At 50.9% G+C, this 21,085-nt stretch overlaps 1 protein-coding gene and 1 long non-coding RNA gene across 2 annotated transcripts in view; one reads left to right on the top strand and one right to left on the bottom strand.

Annotated features, from left to right (window-relative positions):
• Positions 1–5,215: 5,215 nt before the first annotated feature.
• LOC308487126 overlaps positions 5,216–21,085 on the top strand; it is a 44,847-nt gene continuing 28,977 nt past the window's right edge. The window contains exons 1-2 of the long non-coding RNA XR_013991677.1: positions 5,216–5,527; positions 10,544–10,665. This is a non-coding gene — a long non-coding RNA (uncharacterized lncRNA). The remainder of the gene's footprint in view (positions 5,528–10,543; positions 10,666–21,085) is intronic.
• Positions 5,315–10,558, bottom strand: VSIG8 (V-set and immunoglobulin domain containing 8; the record flags this gene model as incomplete). The annotated part of the gene is made up of 7 exons (XM_081025065.1): positions 5,315–5,585; positions 6,440–6,641; positions 6,911–7,039; positions 7,703–7,924; positions 8,044–8,245; positions 8,639–8,814; positions 10,465–10,558. 7 exons carry the CDS (start codon positions 10,556–10,558, stop codon positions 5,315–5,317), a joined length of 1,296 nt encoding a protein of 431 aa, XP_080881191.1.

A 21,085-nucleotide genomic window follows, 5' to 3' on the forward strand; every position in this document is an offset into this window, starting at 1 on the left:
TCACAAAAATGACATTTCCTCGAGTCCTTAATAAACTGTGAATGAGAAGCCTGAATGCTGTGCAGGGAAGAGCTCCCTAAAGAGCATGTTGTCAAAGGAACAGAGCACTGTGATATGTTGAGCAGAGCCCTGCCTGACGTGGCCCCCTGCCCTGGGTCAGGAGGCCCAGTGGGATCTTTCCCGGGTACTGCTCTGCTCATTGGCTGCCAAGCCCTCTCTGGGAGGGCAATTTTCACACGACACACTTTTGAGGATTTGGGGGGATATGTGTGGCTTTTTTCATCATGTCCTGAAGTAATCACAGCACTCCAAGTCGGGAAAGTGAAATCTTTATCCATACACTAATTTGAGGGAAGATCAGCTCAGGGAGAGATTCAGAGCTCTTGAAGAGAGAGCTGTTGAGAAAGGTTATATAGCCCTGCCCTCAGTGGAAGCCTAACCTCCTCAGGACAGGGCAAAAATAACAAAGTAACCACCATTCCCCCTTATCTGGGAGCAGGGTAGAAACTGGGACAGTAGAACAGGATTTGGCCAATGCCTTTGTGAAGAATCTATGCAGGCCGAGAAAGAGGATGAGAGAGAGCAAGAAAGAGACAGACACAGATGGTTACAGGTAAGGCAAACAGCCTTAGCAAAGAAGCTGAGGCGGGTGGGGGCTGGAGCTGGAGCTGGGATTATTGCTGAATCCCAGGGTTTGGAGAGCCATGGAGCCAGTTCATAAAATTCATGGCAGGAAGGAGCCACAAGGCTTAGGGTGGCATCCAGGAAGGAGAAAGGGGAGGGAAAAAGACCAGGTGGTGTCTATAGGGACTGACAGGAGGAGACAGGGAGGAATTGGGGCCTGTATTGATCAGGAGCTCAGTTCCAAGATTGAGCTGATTCTCCCAAAAATGTATGTGCTCCCTCTGGGAGGGTCCCCCCTCAACTTTGGGAGAGCTGTGTGAAGACCCTTCAGGAAGGACTGTACACCTAGAAGGGACTGTCAAGATGAGTGCTACAGGGGGCGCCACAATGGGCACTGGGCCAAGAGGACAGCAGTGGTAGCCTGAGTGCCAGGAGCTGAGAGCAGTTACATGAGAAAAGGCAGCGAAGTGGCCCTAAGAATTCTGGCAGCTTGTCCCCAACCATGCCTGACTCAGGGACCCTGCCGAACTTGTGTTTCAGGTGCATCTTGTTCTTATTAATTTCACTATTAGTAATGAGGATCGCTGTCAATATTAACATATGCACGTGGATTCTAGGATTCTGAAGCAAGGCCTAGTTCTCCTCCTGCTTCTCTACTTGTTGCTTCCTGGGTTCCTTGCCTCTTCCCCTAGATGGTGAGCTCTCTCCAAGTTCATTCTCAAGGCTTCATTCTTCTCGCTCCATCCCTTTCTCTGTATACCTCCCATTGCCACAGCCTCCACCCCAACCTCTGTGTTAGATTCTTGCCTCCAGACCTGCACTTTTATGGGAGATGAAATTATATTTTGAGGGCTGGAGGCTTGGGGTTCAACCATTTACAGAGCCCCTACCATGTACCAGGCTCTATAACAAGCACTTCATACAAACTAGTCCTATTACTACCGGGTTTCCCCGAAAATAAGACCGGGTCTTATATTAATTTTTGCTCCAAAAGACTCATTAGGGCTTATGTTCAGGGACTATCATCCTGAAAAATCACGCTAGGGCTTATTTTCTGGTTAGGCCTTACTTTCGGGGAAACACAGTATTCCATTTTACAAATGAAGAAACCGAGGCTTTGGGAGCTTATGAAATCTATGAATTCAGGTCTTTCTAACTCAAAACTGAGGTCTTTTCCTTTGCATATGTGATCATGACTAACTCATATATATTTATTATAAGTTTTCTCCCTCCCTCCTTTCCTATTTTCTCCCCAAGACACCCACATGAGCTCACCATCACCTCAAACTCAGCCTCTAAAATAAGCTTGACAGTTTTGCCCCATCCTCTACTCGATTTCTTGCTTTGTCAAGGGCTTCAGTCTCCTGCCTCGTGCTCAGTGTCCCATCCTTCCCGTCCTTCCAAAATGCATCCAAGAAGACTGCTGAGGGCAAAGGTTGCAGAGGGGTGGTAGAAGGCCATCTTGTCCACGGCCCACTGGCAGGCATGGTGAACTGCACCCAAATTCTTCCAGATTTCCCAAAGCAGCCATTCTCTCCATCTTGCCTGCACAGTCCCATGTCTCTCAACACTCTCTCTGTTCAGCACTTCCTTCCTAATTTAATTACAAGGGACTGAATGGAATCAGCCTTGTTTCCATACGCCAGGAATAAATGAAATGATTACTCCAGACACACTGGCTGGATACAATGTAAACTCCAGAACAAGGGTGTCTCAGGCTCTCACCAGGAGGCTCTCTGGGAAGCACAGGGGACAGGGCTAAAGTTGAGACCCAGTTCCTTGCGTCTAGACAGGCTACTGCGTAAGCAGTGACTAGGTAATTCTCAAAACTCCTTTGTTTCCAATGAGGCAGGGAAGAAATATTCATCCCTCCCCAGACTCACCCCAATCTAACTGGGCCTAGAGTAACTGAAATGTAATTGGGCAGCATGCATGATAATAGTTACTCTAACAGGAGCACATAGAAGGAAATTCATTGGGACTCCATACTACTCATGGTCTTGAGAATTTGGGGCTTAAGAGAAGATGACTAGAGGATGACTTCCTAAACCATGGGGAAGAGATCAGAGAAGGAACTGAGTCAGGAAGGACTCAGAATGTCTCTTGAATAGATTTTCCATGGCTGGATGCCAAGTTAGGCTGCTGATGGTTACCAAGGACATATAAATTATCTGAATAATTTTTCAGTGACCACAGGAACTAGAATTCAGCTCTCACAAGGCTGGGCAGAGACACAAAAGGTGAAAATGGGAAGTAGAATGGAGACAACTGACGGTGCTGTTTGTCTCTCTATGGAAAAACAGAAAAATCAGGACTGTACTTGAGATCCCCTCACCTGAGGCATCATGTGTGCACACAGCATCCTGCTGGCATGGTGGCATGGTCTGCCTAAGTTTTACAAGCCAGTTGTTAAACTAAGCCATTATTAAAAATTAAATTATATAATTTTACAATTAAATAAGCTATATAAAAACAAAGGAGATCAGTATTCAAAACTCATAACTTCCTAATTATCTTACTCTTCACTCCTATCTCAGCTCTCGAGGTTATTGACTTCTACTACAGTATCTGTACCATTGAAATACTCCACGGTGTGGTGCTACTGCTCATTCGCCAGACTCCACACCAGGGGTATCATGTTGGTAGCCTGAAATCAGCCATAGTAGAGAATTTACATCATAGAAATGGCAAATGTTACAAATCAAGGCTTTCCTGCCTCCTATCCACCCCCACCCCACTGCCAAAGCCACTGTTAAACATTCACCACAATCAGTGTCCCCCTCTCACTCTGACAAGATTTCATGCAGGAGAAATAACAAAAGACCATGGAGTCCCTGAAGCAAAATCCTAGGAACTGAAACTTCCCTCCTTCCACACCCAGCAGTGATGACTGTGATGATGACTGCCATCCAGCCTAGAGTGAGGGAACTTCCTTGGCTACCCTGGTGAGTCACCCTAACAGGAAGTTGTTTCCAGAGTCTCTCTAAAATCTCTCTTGCTGCTTTTTAATGAGCTTTTCTTACCAGAGTCTCGCTGTTCTCACCCTTTAAATGAAGGCTGTCTGAGTATGGCTCCCTGGTTCCTGGAATGAGGAAGGTGATGTCATTTACCCAACGTGTTAAATGGCCTGCTGGCTGCCTCCTTCCCTCACCATCTTGCAGGTGGCTGAGACTTGCAGGAGGTTCCTCAGACTGGGAGGGCCCTCTCCAAGTCATCCTACTCAATCCTGCCTTAGGGCAAAAGAGTGCCAGGCCCAGTGTCCTGCTGAAGATCTATCTAACAAGTCATCTCATAGGTGCTCATAAATGTGTGTAAATAAATGAAGGGATGGATGGTTCCTGCAATTCCCTGCTCCCCTCATTGTTTAATCCCCTCACTCCCTGTAACCCCACCCATCCCAAGAACCCTCATTCCCACTCCAAGACATTTGTTCCTGGATGCCTCCAATATCCACCATTGTCTCTCCTTTTTCTTCCCCAGCTCTATCAAAGCAGAGCCAGCAATGCCATTACCCTTTTGTAAATACCCAAGCCAACTGGAAGGGCTTCCTAGTTATTTATAACCAAGCAGGGTTTCTGGGCTTCCTCAGTTAAGAAAACTGAAACCCAGATACTTTTGAGGTCCATCCATCCCCATAATTCATGTGGCCCTGAAACAGAAGCCAGAAGAATTAGGAAGCCTAGCTTCTCTCCTCAAGGGAAAAAGAGGCAAAGAAAGAAGTGCTAGGGCTCTCAACAGGCAGATGATTAAATAAGACAAAATATCAGAAAGCACTTAACATTTAGTGGGTGCCCAACAAATTTCAATCTTCTTTCCATTAAAAGGGGGGCTAGGTTAGATGACCTTGAATGTCTTTCTACCCCAGGGTATGACTCTGAAACCTTTCCTGGTTGTTGAGAGGGAAGGCATACATCTGGGAGAGATAAGAAGTCAGGATTGGGTAGATGAGGGCAGGAGGTAAAAGGATGATGAAATTGTCTGGGAACATTCAGAGAGGTCATCCCTGCCAGTCCCTTGTTTCCCCTATTTGACCCTCTGGAATAAAAGAGAAAAGTGGGATTCTGGATTTAAAATCCAAACCGAGGAGTTTCAATTTCCCCACCTGTGTACTGAAGGAGTAGGATTAGATAGCCCCTTCCAGTTCTCAATGCTACCTATCAGAGGAGGAAATGGTGCAGGAACAATGCGGGACAACAGAAAGCAACGTCCCCCATCCTGGAGCAGACTCTCCACTAGACTCCATGCCCAACACTCCGTAGAACCACAGCCACCTGTCTCAGGTTTTACCGTTTCTTTATTTTGCTAACACTGCCTCCTCAGAGCCCAGATCTCACACGAAGTACAATTCAGTCCTGACCACCACCCGCCCAGCCCGAAGCCCTCTGCCTTGGCTGGGGACACTGGGCCTCCGCCTCAACCGCTCTCGGCCACGTCTTCCTCCTCCTGAAGCCTCAAGGCCCAGGGGAGGCAAAGAGGGCTCCAAGTGGCCTTTCTCTGCCCTTCCCCTCCCCTCCCACTTCCGGGGGAAGGCTCTGCCTCACCACTCATTTCCCTAGGGAAATGCCTTCAGCCCGCAGCCTTCCGGCAGCCTGGGGCAGGCGGCGTGGGCGCAGCCCGAGCGTGCCCCCAGCCTCGGGCAGGTCGCCCGCCCCCTTCTCCCGCCGGGACACAGTCCGGCGGGCGAGCGCGCTCACACCAACAGTCCGTCCTTGCCCGGTAGCGACCCCTGGGCGCAGTCGGCGGGCTCGGCGCTCGTGACCTTGACGTAGACCCGGGAGGGCCCCGCTTCGCAGGCGGCGGCGGTGCATGGCGCCAGGGCCATGTCCTCCGGTCCGCCGCTGGGCGCAGGCGCGTACTTGCGGCGCAGTGAGCGGCTGACGGTCTGCGTCGGATACCCCAGCAGGTGGGTGACGCGGCTGCCGCGCCCGCTGGCCTTACACCCGGGCGCCAGGGCGTCCTCTCTGTGGAGACAACAGGTGAATGGGTGAGCGGGCTCCTCAGCGGCGAGGAGTGGGCCCGGCCTGGCAGAGCACGGGCTCTTGATCATCTCTGGGCTACCGCGCCTCCCTCCCTCGGCGCTTCCTCTCCCTAGCCCCTCCCCTAGCTAGCGTTGCCTCCACCTTTTCTCCTCTCTGCCTCTTCCTGGGCCGGCGACCCCGCAGCAGTTCCCGGTCATCCCATCCAACAGACAGAGCTTGTCCACACGTTTCCAGACAGCCTAGGCGCTCTCCAGTCCCCTTCTGATGTTTTCCCACCGGCTTTAATAAGAACCACCGGCTTTAATAAGGAGGGAAACTTGGAGTTCCAGAAGGAACTGCTTTTCTGGTTCTTCTTTCCTTATCTAATCCTGACCTTGCTCTGTCCATCTCCTCCCCTCAATCTTCATCTTTTCCTTCATTCCCAGGATGCAATCATTAGCACTACTAGTCTTGTTCTATGTTTATTTTTAGTTTGTTTCTAATATAAGTTATTAGCACTGTTGTTAACACTTCTTAAATATACACATCCAGAGTTTTCACCCATACAATACAGGGGAAAGGTGGAAAAATACAGAGACTGCCCTCCAGGAGCTTACAGTCTAGACAAGACAGAGTTGTTGCACAGACAGGAGGGAGATGGGGCAGGGAGGAGAGCTGAAGACTGGGCATGGGAAGGGGGAGAGAGAAAAGCCATGCAATGAGTGGCAAGTCGACATGCTGCAGTCCCAGCACTCAGTGGTGATGGCGGGAAAGGTTGGGGTGGCAGGCAGGGGTGAGGAGGGGCAGGGCGCCGGTCCCCTGTTGCACAGCAGCAAGCAGCATGCCTCAGGTTTTACCTGATCTCATTAGCCAGGTCACTACAGGCCCCTCCGCCGACCCTGCCGCCATTGCTGTAGCCAAAGGTACCACAGGTGCCACCGCCAGCACCGGCTCCCCCGCAGCAGCAGCAGATGAGTCCCCAGATGCCCACCAGCAGGCACCCCAGCGCGAGCAAAGAGCCCAGCACTGCGCCGATGATCACGCCTACACGTCGGGAGTCTGTGAAGAGAAGGAGAGACCAGTCAGGTTCTCTGCAGCCTGGCAGGTGCCTGGCTAACCAGGAAGTACCAGGGCAGAGTATCTGTGAGAAAGGGGGTGCTCAGGGCCCTGGGACACCCATATTTCTCCCAGGGCTTTCCAGCTGCCCTAGGCAGAAACCTACACATGATGCAATGGGCAGGTAAAGCCATCTGAGACTCCAAAACACAGCCCAGGTTCCTCCAGTCCAATCTTCTCAGCCACAGGGCCCTCAGGGCCACTGCACCTACCTGAGACCTTCACCTCCACCACACACACACTGTAGCCCACGTGGTTGGCCACCGTGCACTGATACAGCCCATCATCTTCATGGGAGATGTCCTTCAACATCAGGTCACCATTGTTCAGCAGACCTGAAACTGAAGGAGCAGCGGAGGGCTGTAGTGAGGTAGAGGGACCTGGTATCTGAGAGCTCCACCCCAGCCTCAAGTACTATAGGGTGGGTGATGGAAGGAAGGACAGTTCATATGCACACACACACCCAGGTCTACTCCACACTACAGGTGAGTCACCTTTCCCCTGCTGAAACAGAGAGGCAAGGAAGGATACCTCTGCCAGCAACGGGTCAGAGACACCATTAATTCACTCTGTAACCTTCGGGAAATAGGTCCCCTCTCTGAGCCTTGGTCCCCTCCTTTGTACAGTGAGGACAGGGTTAGACCAGAGGAATTCTAAGGCTCTTTCCAGCTCTGATCATCTTTGTTGAACTGTGAGTACTAGCCATCTTTTCTGTGTGCTGGCAGCTTTGCATCCCTCACCCAATCTAATTTTCACAACCCTCTGAAAGATAGACATTATTATTCCTTTCTCATACATGATGAAACCAAGGCACAGAGAGGTTAAGCCACTTGCTTGAGTCTTGCAGTCAGTCAGTGGTCCAGCCAAGATTTAAGCCCAGCTGTCTATCTTAGACAGGAGTTCTAGGTTTGACTTGGTGCCACTGATGACCTAGAGAAGCCGTAGCGGGTCTCAGAGTCCTGATCTTCTGCTCATCCCACCCTCCTCACCTGGGTCCCCCTCACCTTGATTTATGGAGCTGTGGAAGGACTCCTGGTAAGTTAGCTCAGAGTGGAAACTGTGCTGGGAATGGTAGGACCCAGCACGGTAGGGGTGGATGTGTCCGCTGATCTTGGCCCACTTGTAGGAGAGAGGCAGGGTGCCCCCATTAGCAAAGCACTTCAGCACCACGTCATTGCCATGTGCCATGTGGCCCTCAGACCAGCATACAGGCACTGCAGGCCGAGCTGCAGGGAAGCAGGCTATTGTGAGCTAGACCCAGCCAAGAGGCAGAGCCAGGCTCAGAGTGGCCAAGCTGCCTTGGCTCTGAAGTCTGAGGAAGGAGCCCAGAGGAGCCTGGCCATACCTTGGACGGTGACAATGACCTTCCGGGTTGCCATGGTGGTCTTCTTCACCCGGCACTCATAGGTGGCTGTGTCTGATACCTGCAGGTTCATGAGGTTGATGGAGGCATCATACTGGCTGGGATCTGAGGCTGCAAAGCGGACCCTTTGCTGCAAATGGGGGAGGTTGCCATGGTTGATCCTCTTGTCCTGGTAACTAAGGAACTGTGAAGAAGAGAAGAAAACAGGTGGTGAGACAGCAGAGCCAAAGAGGATCATGTGGATTGGCTGCCTTGGGCAATTCAACTCTGAGACTCACTTTTCTCAGCTAAAAATGAGGATGATGCCTGACCCACTGACCTCTTACAAAATGGGTGGGATCAGATAAGACCAAGTATTTTGGAAAGCATAAGGTCAGGCTGGGAACTTCTTGAAGGCAGGTGCCATCCCTTTGGAGTAACTGCAGAGCTCTCATTCCCTATTACTCCGTTCCACGAGAGGCCTTGGGGATTTCAAGGTCTTGGTTTCCTTATTTTCCCTCCTCCCCTCAGAGTGTTGGCTGCCCACCAGGAAGACACCATGGAGTAAGGTAAGGGGAACACTGTGTCCGGCACTTACCACATTCTCCCGATGTGAGGGATCTGAATTGACCTGCATCCACTCAATGTCCAGCCCACTGGGACCATAGTCCTCAGGGTCCAGAATGTAGGGGCAGCCCAGTCTCACATTGTCACCTTCCGCCAGGTATAGCACCTCCTGGCCATCCCCATTAATGCGCACAGCAGACAGCAGTGCTAGGGGAAGGACAGGACAGGTAGGGTGAGGGGAGCAGAACCAGAGCTTGGGTGGTCGGCTTCAGCCTCTCCCTCCACATTCTCTATCAGCAGCAACTCAGGCTTAGTGGGGGTTCCACAGGGAGGAGGGGCTGCTCCGAGTATGTGTCTGTGTGTGTACATGAACAGTATATGCATGTCTGTGCACACTTGTGTCTGTATGTCTATATTCTATGATGTGTAGGATTGCATCTGAATCCTGTTTGTGTGTGAGTATATATATATATATAGCTGTTAGATATGCTTGTACATATGCATGATTGTACGTGTACATGTGTGCTTATGAGTATTTGTGGCTACATACATGTAATGTAAGGATATTCATGCCATGACCAGGTAGGGTGTCTACTTTTATATTTACATGATTTTGTGTGTGTGCGTGCGCATGCACACAAACACACACACACACACACACACACGGAACACATAGAGCAGTTAAATACTCTGATGGAGGATCCTGGCTGGTTAAAAGCTGCCTGTCTGGGCCAAGTGAGGTGCTCCTATCTGGAGGCAGGAAGATGGACACCATGGCCTCTGGGGTCCCTTTCCCAGCCCAAGGAGTGGAAGACTGGAGGTGTTTTTATATGTCTTGTGTATGACAGTACATGTCTGTGGCTCTATGCCTGTGTGACAGCATGTGCCTGGCTGTGTCAGTGCTCTGAGTGACAGTGCATGCCTGTGCTTGACCGTGACCTGGCTGTGTTTATATGACATAAATGATGGTGTGTGCCTGGGACTGTGGCCACATACATCTGTAGGATAGTGTGAACATTGTGTGATGAAGTATGGCAGTGTGGACTTTGAGTCTTGCCCTCGTGTATTGTATGGCTTGGGTATAACCACCCCCACATGCTCGCTCCAATTGAGACCCCCTCCCACTGCTGCCAGCCTGCTCCACTGAGTCAGCCTGGGTGAGGAGCTGGCATCTGGAAGCTCAGCGCTGGGCCCCTCTGCCTCCCTACACTAGCCCCAACCACTTGGACCTAAAGAGGAACAGAATAGGGGTATGTATCCAGGGCCGCAACCTTGGCAAACTCTGCCTCCCAGTCTTCTGAACCCTCCCCACCCCCAGGCCCCTCACCTAGCCCTGCTCCCTCTCCTGCTTCATTGAAAGTCAGCAAGTCCTTGGGAGTCTTAGCCCCTGGTCTCAGCAACTCATTCTACTCTGCCCTTCTCTGGCTCTTTTCTAGCATCATCTTCACACTTAAGAGAATGTCTCACACACACAGTTACACACTGTCACAGCCAAACACATCAACACATAGATACTCTTACAAGCCTTCAAAATGCAAGTACGTACTTATGCAGTCCCACCTTCCTACACACAGACACTATCAGATCCATACAGACACACATCTGTACACAAACAGGTCCAGATTGATCTGGAAGACACGCCCACTGCACACTCAAGTCCACTCATTCAAGACGAGACATACAGAAGTTTAGCCTGGCTCTAGAGAGCCAGCAGGCATACTTCCTACCCCCCCAACAGCTCACCCCCATTGAACTTGCCCCCCGGAACACTGGCTGGGCTGTCAGCCATGGTCTAACCCCACAAGACTTCAGGGGGACCCAGAGCAGGCAGGCTAGCTACTGGGGCTCTAACAGGACCTGCTGGTGCCTCCTCCATCCCCAGGCCAAGAGAACACCAGCTCATTCCTGAGATAAGAATCCTGATACTATCTTCCAGATCCTGGGGCAGCATAAGGCAAGCCATGAATGAGCCAGAACTCAGCAGACAGCGGAGGCTCCACCCTGAGGAAGGTCTCCTGTAAGCAACCCACAAAGAGAGGAATCTCCCCACATCCAGAAGTAAGTATTCAGGGAAGGGGGCTTGAGGAAGCGGAACAAAGCTGGAAGAAGAGTGCCTCCACCCTGCACTAGACTGAGTGTCTTCCATTGTCCCAGGACAGGGAGCCTCACCCTAGCCTTTCAATCTTCCTAAAACTTTCTCAACCTCCTCCTAAGGGCCTTTCTGTACCCCTTCACGCTCCTGGGGAAGTTCTTCCTGGTGTCTCACTCTGATTCCTCTTGCTGTGGCACTGAGGAAGTACTCCCAGGGAATGTGAGAAAAAAAGAGAGGCTGGAGAGAGGGAAGAAGGCCAGCGTGGTCGAGAGAGCTGGGCAGGGAGACGTGGAGAGAGAAAGGGAAATCAGTGGGATCCAAGGAAGAGAGCAGTGGTGACTCATTGTCTTCCCACAAAAGGACCAGGGGCTGCACACCCTCTGCAGGGTCTCACCTCAAAAGCAGTGTCTAGTCTCAGCTTGTAAATCCTTTGTGAATTTTCAGCTTGCTTCCAGAGCTACTAACCTTCCTCTGGAAGTGAGGGAGGAGAAGAGAAAGTAGTGAAGAAAGGTAGCCCCCATAAGAGTACAAGAGGGTATTGGTGCATAAATACACACAGCACACACCCAGAACATAAGCCACACACATAGAGATGTCCCAGCTCTCACCGGAGGGTATTGCAGATGTCCTGCTGTAAACATGATCATTCACACACGTATACACACACACACACACACACATGCATTCTCACACTAACACAACAGCTGAAAATACTCCCACCTCCACAAACTCCTTCACCTCACTCCCTCACCCCCAATCCAGATCCCACGGGACTCTCAGAGCCATTTCCAGCAATGCCCACACAGAATGGCCCTTGCTGGGACTTGCCCCAACCTGGGCAGGTAGCCATGACATCCAGCCTGAGCCCTACCCTCGAGGTGTGCCCCAGTGGGGTAAGAGGACTCTGGGAGTTACCATCCCCACCTCTCCTCAGGCCTCATCTAGGTAGGGGAACACCACCCTGGAACTCTCACAACACGGGGGCCTGGAGTGGAGGTCTCAGGCCCAGGCTTTCACTGGCTAAGCTGGGAGTAGCCAATTAGACCACAACAGCCAGAAACTTCTTGAAGCAGCTCCCTGGCCCTGGGCTCTGGCCTGGGGGTGGGGAAAGGGCCCTCCTGCTGGAATAGCAAACACATTGGTGAAAAGGGCTCCTTCCCAGGGTCTGCCACCGTCCCCACCCAGCTATGCTGCTCACCTGACCATCCACCCCACCCCCAGTTCCTGCAGCTATGTACTCCCAGTCACAGCACTGCGTGTATGTGTGAGCCCCATAGTGAGGAGCCATCAAAGACATGTCCCAAACATGTCCCAAACTTTAAGACCCAGGGCTCTCCTGGGGAGAGGCCCCTTGGCAATATCCAAACCTGGGTGGCAGGAGGACAAGGGTGGGCCGCGCCCTTCCAGGGCATCTCAGACTACCACTTAGGCTCCTCTGTGTTCCCCTTGCTGTCCCTTTCCCTGCCCATCTGGCGTCGTGCAGACATCCCTGCCTGATGCCCAGACCCATACCTGGGCTCAGGCACACGAGTAGAAGGTAGTATGCTCCTCGAACTCCCATGTCTCTAGGCTCGGTGTTTCCTCCGCCTGGGCTGGGTATCCCTGGGCTGGTGGTGGTGGGTATGTGGGGACGGGTGGAGGGAGGGGGAACTGAAGGCCCAGCACTGCCCAGGGTGGCAGGAAGGTCCAATGAGTACCCAGCTGGGGAGCAGCCGGAGTTATTTCTATGGGAGGGAGGGGGCCTGGTCCCCACCCTGGGGAGGAGTCCCAAAAACCCTAATTATCGGGGTGACAGAGTGACCTACCCAGGCATTACCCAGCTGTCACCCAAGCTCTTCCCTATCCTGAGAGTGGGGCAGGGCGGCCAGTGGGACTTGTAATTAGGCACCTGTTAAACTTCCACTTCCTCCTGGCCCCGTCCTCAGGTGACAACAGTCACCCCATTTTATGACATCCACAGAGCTCCCCTCACCACTCAGTTTTGTTGCCTTCTTCCCCAGGGGAAATAGAAGAGGAAGGAGAAGCCAGGCTTGAGGAAGAAGGGTGCCCAGGCCTTGAAGGGTTAACACTGACCCCAGGGCACAGAGGTCTGGCACAGTTTCCAAATCTTGCCCCCTCCTATCCACGATCCTCTGAGGAACACACCTCCTGCCCAGAGGACATGGGAAGGGGCACAAAGGAAGGGGACACTGGGGCTGGAGGGAATACTCAAGGAGATGAAAGAGACCCAGGAATGCCCAGCCCGCCTTTCCCCTGATGCCTCCAGCCCTTCAAAGGGAATCAGGCCTCCAGAACTGAATGAGGGAGGGAAGGGGTGTGTCGGGCATCAGGATCTTCTCTTGGCTGTCCCCTCTGGAGCTGTGCCCCCTAAACATACCTGATGCAAGGTCATCCTCGAGTATAAGGGAGCTGGGGGTGTTATGAGGATCCAGCCCCACCTCCCACACAGAACTAAAACCAGTTCAGTGAGGCCTAAGGGGAGAAGGACCAGGGTGTGTAGAGGGAGTGTGGTGAGTGGATGGGTGGGTGAAGGGATGTTGCAGAGAATAGCACTATGAGGGCCAGGGAAGGGGGTGTGCCTCTGTGTGTGTGTGTATGTATACCCACTCACTATGGCATGTCACCTTTCTGCTGATAAGTGCTAAGCCCGCTGTGTGCACTTCTTTTAGGGACTGCTTAGTGTTCTTGTTTCTGTGAACAAAAACAAGGGAAACCAAGGACCCTCATAACCTGGACTGCTCATCAAAGTGATTAAGCCATCAATGTCTGGGCAGATTGGAACTGGAATGGGAGGGTCCTAGCTGGCAGAGGGAGGAAGCAGAGGGCCAAGCCTTGCTGGTTGGTTTAGGGGGTCCCAGAACAGGCCTCGAGCTTCCCCTTGGCTCCAGAAGACATGGGCCTGGCATTGGGCACGGGATAGGTAGGAGAAAGAGTCTTGTGGAGAGTGATGGAACTCAGGGATGCTGTCAGGGCCCACCCCTCCAGGAAAAATAAGACAAAGCAATAAGGAAGCACAAGGAGTCTATACGTTCCAAACCTCTCCACCCATACTCCCAACAATAACAGGGTGCTCTGGGATCCCATCAGATGTACACAATGAATATCCTCATTTCCTTATTTCTTTTGAGGTTTATGGGATTGCCCTGCACAATCTGGAGAGCAGGGATCATTATGCCCACTTTATAGATAGGGAACAGAGGCCTGAAGAAACATGAGGATTCAGTCCAGGTGATGCTGCTGGGGTCTGACTAAGTGAGGGACACCTAGGCATCCTGATTTGTCAGTCCAGTCCAGAATGGTCTAAGGAAAGGGCTTGGTGACCCTATGAGTTAATAGACACACCGATTGGAAAAAAACATGGAAGTCAGTGATGGGTGGCAAGGAGAACAGGTGGGACCAGGAAGAGGGAGACTGAAAAGAAAGGAGTAAGGCTAGGTTAAACTGAAGTGTATGGTTGTAGTTTAATTGGGTTCTACATTTCAGCTAATGTTAGAGTTGGGTAAAGGCTTGATTAAGGTTGGGGTAAAGGCTGGGGTTAGTTAGTTGGAATTATGAATGAGGTTGAGGTCAGATTTCAGGTTGGGATGAGAATTAAGGTTGAGATTAGGGTTACCATAACAGCTAGGACTGAGACTAGGGTTGATAGCCAGGATCCGCTTATGAGAAAGAATAGGGTTTTAATTTCATTTACAGTTATGCTTGAGAATGCAGTTATAGCTCAATTGAAGACTGGGTGGAAATTGATTTAGGTTTGGGATTACAGCTGGATTAGAATTGAGTTTGGGATTTGAGTTACAATAGACTGTGATTAGAACATGGGTTAAAGTTATATGGGCAAGAAGATTCATGGGGATCAAAAATAAGGCTTTATTTATGATATATAAAGAAAGACCTCAGCTTCCATCTGCTAAATCCAAGTTTAACTAGAATTTTCATCCCTGTGCTCAGCGAGTATACCAATAGCATATGTTGATTGGGGACCCAACATTTGGGGGAGAGTTGCAAATATGTATGAGTTCACCTGAGGGGTATGAAGCAATTTAATCCCATGACAAATGTAACCTCTGAAGTCCTGCTCCACGACCTTAGCTCAGCACAGATCACACTCTCTAAAAGGGATCTGGGGAGGGAGACAGGAAGCTATTAGCAATGAGTGGGGCTCTGACGCAAAATTAAACTAGAAGATGAGGTCCATTAGAAGCAGTTTTACTGTTGGGGGTGTAGATGGGGTCCTGGTTTTGGAGTCTAGGAGGTGGGAGTTGGGGGAGACTGAGGGCCTAGGTGCTCCCAGAGGAATAGCCACTTTTGAGGGCTCCACAGTGGCCTCTCCAAGACTTAAAAGGAAGGTATACTGTTGCTCTCCTCTGACCCACTGAGAGCTAATTGCCACCTCCTTGCAATTTGGGGCCCATAAAAGAAGCTGTCAGCCTTCCTGCCTTGTGCCGGGTTTGGTGGGGAGAATGGTGGGGTAAGGGCACTGGGCATCAGCTTAGTTTTCATAGCATAGGTCTAGCTCACGGCCCATGTTTCTCTCTGAGCCTCATCTTCAACAGGAAGAGGGCCCACTCCTGGGAGGACCCTATCCCAACTCCTCCCTCTTTTTTTCCCTTACCCAGTCTCTACCCCAACCATCCCATTTCCTCACCCACTTCTTTTTCAGGTCCCATAAAGGTCTGGACAGATTCAGACTATTGGTGTGCCCCCAGGGCAAGACAGTGATGACTGAGAGGCAGAGGAACACAAATTTTCAAAAAGGCTTCTTGCTTTTTCCCTGAGAAATTCATAGCTCTCCGAGGGGAGAATGGCCGCTCTTTTATGCATATACCTCAGTTTGGCTTGTATTTGTTTCTATTCTAAGACAGAAATTCAAAGATAGAGGCTTAGAAAGCAGTGAAGAGACAAAGGAGGGAAGAGGCAGGTCAAAGACCCAGGGACTGCTTCTGAGATGAGGTGCAGTTCCACCTCAGAACATTTAGGGGAAGGACAGGCAGAGGCCTTGGCCCACCTACTCTTCCTCCAAAGTGCCCTTAACAGCAACTCCACATAACCCCTGTAGGCTATGCCCTCACCTGCCCAGACCATCCCTCCAGCCCCCAATGCCCTGGCCTCAGGCTCCCATCTCCCCTCCTCTATCCACCCCCTCTATAACTTGACCCTTTCTAAACTACACACACACGCACACACGTACACAAAGTCAGCAGGCTCCTTAGCAACTCTCCCAAGTCCCCTTGTAGACCAGGCTCACCCCTGCAACCTTCAGGAGTGAGCAGCAGACCCCTGGAATGTTCATGCAGAGAAAGCCTCTGAGGAAAGAAGGGTCTGGGAGGAGGAGTCATGAACAGCACGGAATGGGCAACATGCTAAGTCTCAGAGAGGACAGACAAGGCACCATGAGGACACAGTCTCGGAAAAGCCAGGGAGTCGCTGCAGCTGCTGCCTTTCTACCCAGCCCTCAGTGAAGGTTTGGGATTGGAAGACTACCAGATGAGGCCATGCTTAGACAAGAAGAGTGTGATCTTAGAGGTGGTACCGGTGGTGTAATGGGAGAATGTTGAATTCAGCTGAGGAAGGGCTAGAGTTAGAGAGAGAGAGAGAGATGAGAGCTATGTGTGGGGTTCTGTTTCAGGATCTGGGTTGGAGTTACGAGACTGAGGTCCAGATCTGGGCTGGCAGGCAAGAATTTCAGACACATGTGACCCAGGGACTCAGGCTTCCCAAGCCTTGGCAATTCCTACTGGTCCACCTCAGAAGAAGAGGGGATGCCAGGAGAGAGCCTGGATATGCCCACATGAGTGATATCCTAGAGCTGACCAAGATTCATAAGAGCAAACTGCACTGAAATGCTCCCCATCACTGAAAGGAGTGGCTTAACCCACTACTATGTCAGCAGAGCACCATAGCAAAGCAAAGCATGGTTGATTAAATGTTATGAACTAAACTGTTTTCAAGAGAACAGTGAAGGAAAGAAGAATTTCTTGTAAAGAGTGTGTGAATTCCTGCTGACAGACCTGAAGAATTAAGAGACCCTAGAGATCAAAGAGATCTTCACCTCAACATGATCAACCATATCCTGCAGAACCTTCATCCATTCAGCAAATGGGCTGGCCTTGCACTAGGGCCTGGGGAGCAGTGACTAATGAAACAGTGTCTGTCCTTCTAGAGCACCCAGTGGGGGAGATAGACAAGCGTAGGGGCGCCAACCCCTTATTCCAGAATGATAAGGTATGGTAATCAAAGCAGGGCCCCTGACCTGATGGAAAGGATGTTTAAACAGAGATGAAGGATATCTGAAGATGTTCTGGGAGAATTGAGAGTGGAGAGAGGTAGCCAGAGAAATACTTCGGTCCTTGGGAAATAAACCAGGGCCCTGCCAGAGACCAGAGAGAGAAATCAAGAGAGACAGATGATGGTTACTTTTGGACTGAGGAGGGAAGATCCTTGAGAACTGAACCTTGGGAACCTTCTACCCAATCCACTAGAGCACTCACTGGGGTCAGAGCCAGGCCTTTAGGATGGACTAGGCAACTAAGATCCATCTTCCTGGATCATGTGCATGTTTGTATGTGGAGAGAGAGACCTTGTGATGGATTAAGTCATATGTCCACTGGGACTCTGACCATTAAATTTATAGAAATAAAATTTGCCTTTGATTCTGCCATCTGGATTCCCTAATACATATCCACAGAGGGAAACTGGTCACCCTCAGCCCCCAGGGCAGCCCTAGGCCTGCCTTGCCTTCCTGGCTGTTGCCAGGGACGTATGTGGGAGCTGGCAAACAGTAGAGCTAAGCCGGTTGTGTGTCTGCTTCAGAACCTTCCCCACTAAGCCTGTCCTGACCAGCCCTCCCTCTGCTCTCCATGTTTGTTTCCTGTTGCCTGGACACTGGGAGAGGGGAAGGAGTGTGGGGAAGGTGGTGCCAGAGGGGGCAGGGCTCAGAAGCAACACAGCTTGGTCAGGGTTGGAGAGCAACATGCCTAGCCCAATGGAAAAAGTGGGAGGTTCCCCGTTTTCCGTGTCTTCTACCCTCTGACAACCCACTCACCTCTCCCCAAAAAATACTGCTCAGAAGAGCTCTGTGTTTCCAGAACTTTGGACACTTGCCCACATGGAGCAGGCTGTACAGGAGCTGTGGGAGGAGTTATCTGAAGGGGCTTTGTGTAAAAAGAGCCTGGACTTGTTTAGTGTGGTCCCAAAGAACTGGGGCCTCACAGTGGATGCACAGGAAGATATATATTGACTCAATATTAAGAACTTTCTGAGCATCAGGGCTGATCTGAGATGGTTTGGGTTGCTTTGTGAGGTAATGAGCATCCTGCATCTCAGGTATGCAAGCTCAGACTGTTCATTTGATTAGAGATTACAAAGGAGATTCAAGCACCAGAGGGTCCTTGAGGTCCCTTCCAGCTTTGAGATTCTATGATTTAGTACTCACCTCCACTAGTCCAGGGACAGTCTTTCCCCAGAGGCCATGAAGAAAAGTTTAGCTCTGGGCAGTTTTTCTTGCTCCCCACTCCCACCCACCCCCTTGATTCCTCTTTCCAGGCGTCTCCTGAGAAAGCCATCTCAAATCTCAACCCTATTCCTGTCCCAGCCTCAAAGTTATCAAAGGTGATTGAGATGATAGTTAAACCCTTCTCCCAAGAGGATGTGAAGAATACAGGAAGGCATGCAGAGCTTGCACTGCAAGGAGAACATCCCAGCTCAGAGGATGGGAGCTAAGAGGAAAGTCTAAGCTATTTAAAGCCAGTCAAATCGAGAATAACTTAGCCTTTTCTGGGACTCTAGATTTCTATGATGTTGGAAATGAGCTTCTTCTAGGTAACCTTGGTGTGATTTACTAGTATCTCTCTCAGATTATGGGAGGGAAAGGGAATGGGGGTGCGGTGGAGCTGTCGCCTAGGAAGCAGCTTAGGATGGGGAAGAGTGAGCTCTCCCCACGCCCCAGCTCTCCCCCAGGCCCTCGCTCTGCAGAAGCAGCAGTCAGGATGAATAAGAGTGAGGAACTCTATGGGTTCCACACTCAAACTCCTTGTCTGAGACTCCAGTGTCCCCCCCACCACCACCACCACTGTCACCTAAACAGCTGCCACCCTTCTTCACCCCAAAAGCCCATCTAGTTTTGAACTCTCTGAGCCCAATCAAAGTGCTTTTACTGAGACCAATTAATGCCCAGCTGTGACCCAAGTCACATATGTGAATGCTGAGCCTTTCAGGGTGCTGGAGGACATCCGTGTACCCCACTGATTCAAGGACAGCCTCGCTCAGCCACCAGGACAGGCCACTGAGTCATGACCAACTGGAGCTGCTTCTTTGGCAGGTGCAAAGGTTCTGAAACACCCTCCAAGCCACAGCAGAGCATGATGCAGGCAGCAGGCACATGTGGGCAGGTGAGTCATGGATCCCAGCCAGGAGCAAGGGGGCCACTGCCTGCAGACCTGATTCAGTGCTCCAAAGTAGAGCCCAACCACTGGATTTCCCAGGCTACACTAGCGCATTCTGGCATTGCAAAGAGAGGAAGACCCAGGGGACAGAAGAAAGAGAGCTGGGAAGCCAATCAGAGACCCGTACAACAAAGTCAGTACTTAGATACTTTTTTTCTTATAAGCTTCTTACATCTTTACATCAACAGAGGCAATCCACCAAACAGCACTGTCTACTCATCCTCAGATTTCCCCAGCACCACTCTCCCCTTTGCAGCTTCCTAGACACCCGAGATGATTCAGTGACTTGGAGGGGTGTAAAAAGGTCATTTCCCCTCTGCGAACTAGAAGGAAATCCTGAAGCCACCCTAGCAGAAATCACCATCTACCCAAAGGTCCAACCTCTAGCAACAAGACTGAGACTGGTTTTTCCTGAGCTGGTAGGCTCACTAAATTGTCAAAAGAATTCAGATTTTTCTCTCTTCATCTCAAGTCCCCACCCACCCTGTAAGCAGAGTTTACCCAGTCCCCTGCTGGCTCTGCCACCACTATCATGCCTGAAACCACCAGCCTCCTTTACCCAGGTACCTTTTCCCTGTAATTATCCGCACTGCCATTCCTGATTGAGAGTAGTGGCGAGTTTATAAAAGATGCCCAGATGTGGCTGGCTAGCCTCAGAGCCATCTCCTAAGCTGTTGGCCTAGCTGTCAGGAGTGTCCTACTTCTAGAAACAAAGTTCCTGCTGAGTCAGGCCAATCCTGAAACCCGTGGAAGCTTGTGCAGAGCTTCTCAGGAATCCAGACAGAAGAAATTGAACCTCTCTTCCACATCATGGGCCAATTATAAGAATTCCTGGAGGGGGGCAACCCTGAGGGCAGAACTCTGAGATTCTCTCCCAAACCATCTTTACCTGCTCAGAGGTGGCTACACTCTTCCATCTCCGAAGCCAGACCTTGATTCATTAACCTATAACCACCCCCACCATGTCCAGGCCATGTCGAGATGGTTTCACTATTAGGCCTTAGGATCAGCCAGGCCCTGCAGACCTGCATTTTCACCAACAGCAGTTCCATTGAAATGCTAGCTTTGCTTTCAACTTATGAAGTTGGCTCATTTTTTTCTACATGGGCTCAGAAGTTAGCAATGGGCATGGAATTCCTTTTCTCCTTGACCTGCACACCAAGGAAGCCCAGTTCTCCCAGCCCCAAAATGGATGACTTAGGTAGAGGGCTTGACAAACTCCAAGCTGGACAAACTCTGTTCTGGCTTTCCTGGCAAGAGGATCCCCAGAAACAGGTAAGGGCTCACTCCTTGGTCCCTGTAGGTACTAACTGTGCAAAAGATGATGCTCAGAGAAAACCTAGACAAGTAAACCATCTGAAGAAAGGGGCCAGAATCGTCAGTGGTATTGCCATGTCTTCTCTCCCATCCTAGGCTGGGTACGAAATATTTCTAAGACCCCGAGGGAAAACAGTAGCACTTCCCTAGGTAGGAGGTACTAAGCAGAAAAGATGAGAAAGCCTCTTTCCCAAGCAGCTGGTGGGGCTGCCCATCTGGCTGGGTAGAGCTAGTCTTCCCTGATGGGAAAGGTAGAGAAGGTGTTGGGTGAAGCTGCAATGTCCTGAAGAAGAGGAAGCACAGGAAGCAGCTTGCCCACTCTCCTTGGGTCCTATGAAAAGAGGACTCTTGCCTGAGGCCCTTGTAACTTGGTGCTATAAAAACCCAGGACACGCCCAGCAGCTGTCCTATGCCTCCTCTAGTATAGGACCCATCCAAGGAGACACTACGGGGCTCAATTTGGGAAATGAAAAATAGGGGCAGGCGGCTAGGGCGCCATTAGCAATAGAAGCTGGATGGAAACCCTGTTCCTCCAAGGTATACACAAATGGGGAATGGCTCCATCCCCTAGAAGGTAGCACTTTGGCCCACAATGGAAGCTTAATAATCAGGGTCATCCCCCTAAAAG

Source organism: Rhinolophus hipposideros (genome assembly GCF_964194185.1).
Source record: "Rhinolophus hipposideros genome assembly, chromosome: 19".
Lineage (NCBI taxonomy): Eukaryota > Metazoa > Chordata > Mammalia > Chiroptera > Rhinolophidae > Rhinolophus > Rhinolophus hipposideros.